Source organism: Micropterus dolomieu, linkage group LG16 (genome assembly GCF_021292245.1).
Source record: "Micropterus dolomieu isolate WLL.071019.BEF.003 ecotype Adirondacks linkage group LG16, ASM2129224v1, whole genome shotgun sequence".
In the NCBI taxonomy this organism is placed as follows: Eukaryota; Metazoa; Chordata; class Actinopteri; order Centrarchiformes; family Centrarchidae; genus Micropterus; species Micropterus dolomieu.
In genome coordinates this window covers 507,333-514,102 of record NC_060165.1, presented here as the reverse complement: position 1 = coordinate 514,102, position 6,770 = coordinate 507,333, and the positions used below count along the sequence as shown (strand labels likewise).

The 6,770-nt window shown below is 43.1% G+C and overlaps 1 protein-coding gene across 1 annotated transcript in view; it reads right to left on the bottom strand.

Moving 5' to 3' along the window:
* Window positions 1-1,846: 1,846 nt before the first annotated feature.
* The window catches only part of zgc:103759 (U8 snoRNA-decapping enzyme), a 7,453-nt gene continuing 2,529 nt past the window's right edge, over window positions 1,847-6,770 (bottom strand). The window contains exons 3-4 of the mRNA XM_046072239.1: window positions 5,806-6,046; window positions 1,847-2,276 (exon numbers count right to left, since the gene is read on the bottom strand). Of these exons, the coding sequence (XP_045928195.1) occupies window positions 2,040-2,276; window positions 5,806-6,046 (478 nt within the window). The 3' untranslated portion in view covers window positions 1,847-2,039. The remainder of the gene's footprint in view (window positions 2,277-5,805; window positions 6,047-6,770) is intronic.

Below are 6,770 nucleotides of genomic sequence, written 5' to 3'. Positions count from 1 at the left end.
CATCTGCATTCACCAGTCACACACATTCATACACTGAGCCTAAGTGCTCAAACAGAAACTAACATTCACACTCATTCATACACTGGCGGAATAGCCGCTGGACATAAGTCAGGAGAAGGCTGGGGAGTGGGAAAGTCTTTGGTAACTTATGTAGTTTCACTCTTCTCCCCGCTCCCTTTCCTCTCTTCCTTCTCCGATTTTTCCTCCGGCTTGTCTGCTTGTTTTCTAGGGAGATGCCGTTGCTAGTTATCGTTTCCAGATACGTTGTCCTCAGTCCAGTCCCCGCACTTTCTTTTCCAATACTGATTAATGTATTTCTGTCATAGGTGATCATAATTAGATGAGTTTCCATAAAAAAAAGGAAAAAGACAGATTAAAAACAAAATTATAGTCATAGAAGAGGAGTGGACCAACATTCCACATGCCACAATCAACAACCTGATCAACTCTATGTCAAGGAGATGTGTTGCACTGCCTGAGGTAAATGGTGGTCACACCAGATACTGACTGGTTTCTTGGCCCCCGCCCAATACAGTGTAACAGCACATTTTCAAGAGGCCTTTTATTGTGGCCAGTGTATGTTCTATGTGACTTTACTCTTTTGTGTTCTCTATCAATAGAAAAAGGTACAAAGTAGATTTATTTGTAATTTGACAACACATGGTTGTATAACAAGATTAAGTTGTTAAGATTAAGTTATTCTACTCAGAAAAACAATTTTTATAAACAAAAGTGATATACAATAGAATAAAGGATGTGAATAAATAATAAGTCAGTATTTTACATGGTGGATGTCTGAGGATGAATTAAGGAGTCTCACAGCCTTAGAGAAGCAATAAGATTAGAACAGAGCTGGATGAGTCCCAGGGAAACATCAAGTGAGTGGTTGCTGCTGTGGGTCTCTTTCTCACTCTCTATGTTCTCCTCCTCTGCCACAGAGACAGCTCACACTGACAGTGGACAGGAAATTAAAAATGGGCCTAGGAAATTGATGGCTATCCAGTTGGCACGAAGCTGAGGAGATAAAGAGTGAGAGAGGTAGAGCGAGCTAACGATAGAGGAGGGAAGAGGGAGAGAAATATATTATGGTGCAGAAATTTGCCCCAAACCAATCATTAGTTCCATTCATTTTAAAAATTGTGATTCTCATCCACTGTCTGTGAAAGAAACAGAGATGTAATGTTGTACTGGCTACTGCACAGCCAGAAAATAAATAAAAATAAAACACATCACCAATAGAACTCTATGCAATTGAGTCCTATCTATTCCCCCTGCAGCCACATGTAGTTATAAAATGGAGGAGTATTAGCGATACCAAATATTCAACAAAACATAAAGAGAGGAATGCACAAGAATAATCAATATGTGAGCCACTTCTGTGATATCACAAGTGAATAAACTGATTAATATTTGTTTGTTAGGGTGATTTTGTTGTAAAAAAAAAAAATACATTCAATTATTTTATTATTGTCACGAGGACACATTTTGTATCCCTTTTCTACATCTGAGCCATTCCACACTTTCCCAGCATGTTCATTTCTTGAAAATTATGCAGATTTGCAATTCACTACCCATCTACCACCACCAAGTCACCTCCAACCCACTCATCACAGATCAGCACATCTGTACCTTATTCCCTCCCCTATCCTGTATAGCTGATCCAGCTGCCATCATCAGAAACGACGTCACTTCAGGTGGGAGTTCTGAATTATTGTCAAGTGTTGCCTTTATTGTCTGTCATTTTTTTATGCACTGTCACTAGCTTGCAAGAAGCTACAGTCATCTTCATAAAATGAAGATATAAAAGGTTTTGATGAGGGACTGTTACTATAACATTGAAATATGATGAGTGTAAATTATTTTATTTCCGTTCAAGGTTCAAGGTTTGATGCACATAGACAATTATGAGTCACACGCTTAGTATCAGTATGACAGTGTGTTTATGATTAAGTGTGACAATGAACTATTGTGTTTAGTCTGCTGATGGCCAAACTGTATCGATGTGCATGCTTGAGAGGATGTGCTGTGGCAGATGTGTTTCAAAGCGGTTTCCATTTAGTCTCTGTGAGTGTGAGGGCCGCTTGCAGGTCCTCTGCGGTTTGTGTGTGTATCTTCAGAGAGTATGTGAGGGCTTTGTGCAACTCCTTAGGGCCAACTAGGTTGAAGCGTAGCAGAGAGTCGACCAACTGGGCACGAGCGTTGCTGATGAAAGAGTGCGACAGGTAAGATGCAAGGCCTTTCGTGGTGTAGATCGGGACTCTCACCATTCCTAAAACCTGGAGACAGAAAGTGAGAGAGAGAGAGAGAGAGAGAGAGAGAGAGAGAGAGAGAGAGAGAGAGAGAGAGAGAGAGAGAGAGAAATCAGATGACGAGGAACAGAGCATAAGATTAGATAAATGGCTGCAACTAATCATTTACTAGCAAGGACCACACCATGAACAGATATGTAAATTATTTATTGATAAACAAAACAGCAGATAGCTGAATTATGAAGTGAGCATGACAGAGACTCTCATAACCCCTAATGTTGTGTAGAAGACCAAAGTTGCAACTCTGACACTGAAGGAGTGACTGGAGTAATGAATGGGAGAAATTCCTCACAAAGAGAGTACATGGCGAAGTGCTGGTGGAACCAGAATCAAGTGGCCGCTAGACCAGACTCAGAGAGGATTTGTGATTTGTGATTTCTGGAGTTGCAAATAGTTTGCGAGGGTCTTGAAAGGGTTCAGAAGGGACTGGACTTTAAAGTAAAAGACAAGTGTAAGCTGGACCGATTGACTGGATTTGGTTTGCTTTAAGTAGAACACCATAGTGTTGCTTAAGAAATGAGACAAGTCTGAATGTTGGCATGACAGCAAGGCTCAAAGCAAACGGATGATGCAGGGAACTCAGAGCATCTGAGGAAGTGAAAGAAAGCAAGTGTGATTATAGTTTCTAAGGTTCCAGACATGTGAGGCATGCTGTATCTCATGCGGATGGTGTGGATGCAGACGGACAGCAAGTCTGCTGTGAGAGAAAGGCAGAGGGGGTCTTGAGACATGGTAAAAAGATCAAATGACGATAAGGTTGCGTTGTGCTGGTGGTTAAACTCAAGCTGACCCGTAGGACGAGAGGGTTAAAGGGTGCTATGCTGTTGATTATGGAGTTCTGAGTCTCGTATTAGGGCTGGGTCTGCATGTTGAACGTCATGACAGAATATAGTGACTGGTGTTGAAAGGGTATCTGCATGGGGAGGGTAGATACTTAACTTCTGGAAAGAGAAGGCTGAGGATCTTGTTTGGACTAGGTTTGGCTTAGTGTGGGCAGGAATAGAGCAAGATGAAGCTGGGTGAAATGGGGCACCGAAGAGGGAGGGCAATGTAGGGCTGTGAAGGCAGTGGCTTCAGAGGAAAAGTGGATATGGTAATGGTAGAAGACATTGTGTAGCAAACCTAAATTTTATAGTTATGCATTTTAATAAATTTATGAGAATTGATACCCAATTATGAATTTTTAAGATTCATAAAATCAATGTTCCTCATTAAGGGCACCACCGGAGTTGTTATAATCCTAGAGTCTCCGGACCTCTAGGTAGTTTTAATAATTATACAATTATTACTAGTGATCAGTTAGTTAATAATCGCTCAATTATCTTAAATCAATCAGTCAGCCTCATATCTAAAGGGTCAATTCTCTTGGCAGGGACTTGGAAATAGGCAACACACACAGTTCTTGATTATATTACAGTGAATTTATTCTCTAACTAATGTGATAAAAAGATGGTTGGATACAGGGAACATAAACAATTGCTGAACAATGAGCCTGGAGGTTAGATTGTGGGAAGCATTTGACTCATACGGCATAGAAGAGCTAATGAAAGTAAACTAATGCTGTGATTTTAGGAGTTAAAAGGGGAATATCTGATCACAGAACGTGTGTTAAGTCTAACTGCTTGTCGACAGCCTGCTTTTGGCCTGTTGCACGGGTCCCACGCTAGCTGCCCGATCCTGGCTTTTTGCTAGGGATTCTCCGGGGTTCTCCGTGTCTGATTGAAAACGCCTCCTCCGTCTGGCAATTCGGCTGTTTTCAGGTTTTCTTCGTTATAGCTGGCGAGACCACATGGCTTGGTCTGACCTCGGTGAAGTTGGCTCAACGAAAAAAAGGCTTAAAATGGAACTTGGTCGTTCCTGAATTAGTCCAGTGTAACTTAACAGACTGATAACTTTAACAAACAAAAGGAATAAAGAAAATAAAACAAACTGAAGGCAGATCGATGTCGCGGCACTTCAGGCGAAACACAAGGCCTGTTTCGCTAGTCGACTCTGAGGGCGCTGCCTGGCGAGGCACGCCGCACGCGTGCCGAAGCGTCCAGGGAGCAGAGCAGAGTGGAAGAGAGCCAACAGCGAACGGTCAAACGGTTGTACTGTTCTAAGCATTTGGTAACAGGAAACAATTGTCACATTATTGGTCAGGATATTTATACATTTAACGGCATTTCCAACGAGGGCATGTAATACTTATTTCGTCCACTTGGGGGAGCTCAGGTTACATGAGGAAAGCTTGGATTACATTAGATGAAGGAGTGTCTTGCTGAAAATAAAAACACTGCACAAGTAACTTTCTTTTCATCACTAATATCAACAACGGATAGCAACAACAGTTAACATAACAACTCAAATAGAGGCAAACGTAATCAGGTAACTAAAGATTTAATTAAACTTAATTAAATGCTTTGAGTCTTTGGAGACTGCAGTCTTTGGCCATTCAAAGTTCGGCTGTCCTGGATTGTGTCACACCTAGGTGAGACAAGGAGTATCCCTTTGATGTGGTAATAAAACAAAGAATAAGGTCAGTTGCCACGGAAACATGTGTGGGGGGGCCAGTTTTGATAGGCTGTTCAGGGAAATGCTAATGGCTGGCTTGTGTCCCTTTGTCAGTTTAACAGTCAGGCCCCGCATTATCAGCTTCGGAATCAAAAAGGCGCCAGTTTTATGGTCGGGGTTAGCACTTAAAGAAAGCAACTTTGACCCCTCCCCTTCTTCTCTGGGGAGGAGAAAGGAATTTAGAGTAGCTCCAAATTTATTTAATATAAAATGCACAAATCCACACCGTTGTTCACTACAATTGCCTACAAAGCGGAGGGCTAGATTAAGAATGATAGCAAAGTAGTGGGGATGGGACATTGGCAACTGAGTGGTGCAGACTGCTGGTACTTTTGCTGGAAACCCTGGTGGGAGGTGGAGGTTTGTGGAATTTCGGTGTTGTTAGGTCTGACTGGAGCTGATTGTGAGAGCTGATACTGGGATGTGGTTACTGAAGCCCCGGTGTTTTTTTGTTGTGGCTGATAGATCTTTGTGATTAATGCTGGGCTTTCTGAGTTGTCCCTTTAACAGGAGGGCTGATGTCACAGTGTGTTAACCAGGAGTGCGTGATGACATCATAGCTGGTGGTGAGCTGGTGTTGGCGAGTGGTGGGCCTGACAGGTTGGCATGAGAGTGTTGAAAAGTTTTGCTTAATTGTCTGTTCTGATGAAATGTATTCCTTTATCTTTCAACATTTTTGAAGTGAGGCAACGGTCTAGTCAGTTGGAAGAAGGCTAGTTATCGAGGGACCTTAGTCATGTGGCTGCGGGTTGTGATGCTTGAGTAGCCTGGAAGTATACAGGAAGTCTGAGTTGTCCTTGGAGGAGGAGGAGTTGGAGAATGGGTTAGGTGGGTATGTATGGCTATGCTGGAAGTGGCATGATAGACATGTGGTCCTACTCCTGAAAATCTGCTAAATATCGCAACTTTTAGAAGGAAAGAAAGACACACACACACACGTTACCTCCAGTCCATGATCAGTTGCCGTGGATGCTGCCACTCTCTCTATCTCCCTAATTTGTTCCTCCTCCATCTTCTTCACATAAAAGTTGGTGATAAGACAGGAAGAGGAGGAGGGGGAGGAAGAAGGGGCATAGCAGGAGTCCACATGATCTTCTACTGATATAGGAATAGCCACGCCCAGCTCCTCCAACAATTCTCTGCTAAGTCCAGCCTCCAGCGTCTCCTCCAATGGGTTAACGAGCCTGAAGTGTGGGAGGTGGGGTCAAAGGTCAGGATCAGATATGAAAGTAAAAAAACAGTCAGCTGTATTGCTCTCCTGAAACTCCTCAGAGCAGATGTAAATAAATCAAGTTGAATGAAAAGCTCAAAGCCCAGAACTATTTTTTCCTTTGTTTATTATGTTTCACCATGATAATGCGAGGCATAATCATCGGGGCCCCATACAGAACTCCATTCAGGGTCTCCAAGAAGCCTGAATACTCTGAACTGCTGTTTGGTACATATGCACAAACAACAGTCAGAGTTTTCCCCCACCACAACCTGAAGGCGTAGGGAGGCGACCTTCTCGTTCACTGGAGTAAACTCCAACTGGGCGGCGCTCAGCCGGGGGCTTGTGAGTATCCCCACACCCACCCTGTGCCTCACACCCTGGGCAACTCCAGAGAAGAATAATTCATTTCAATTCAATTTTATTTATATAGCGCCAAATCACAACAACAGTTATCTCACAGCGCTATTCATAAAAGAGCAGGTCTAGACCGTACTCTATGATGCTATTTACCCAACAGTTCCCACCAAGAGCAAGCACTGGGCGACAAAGGCAAGGAAAAACTTCCTTTTAAGAGGCAGAAACCTCGAGCAGAACCATGGCTCAGGGTGGGCGGCCATCTGCCTCGACCGGTTGGGGTGAAGGAGAGAGAGAGAGAGAGAGAGAGAGAGAGAGAGAGAGAGAGAGGGCAGGAGAGG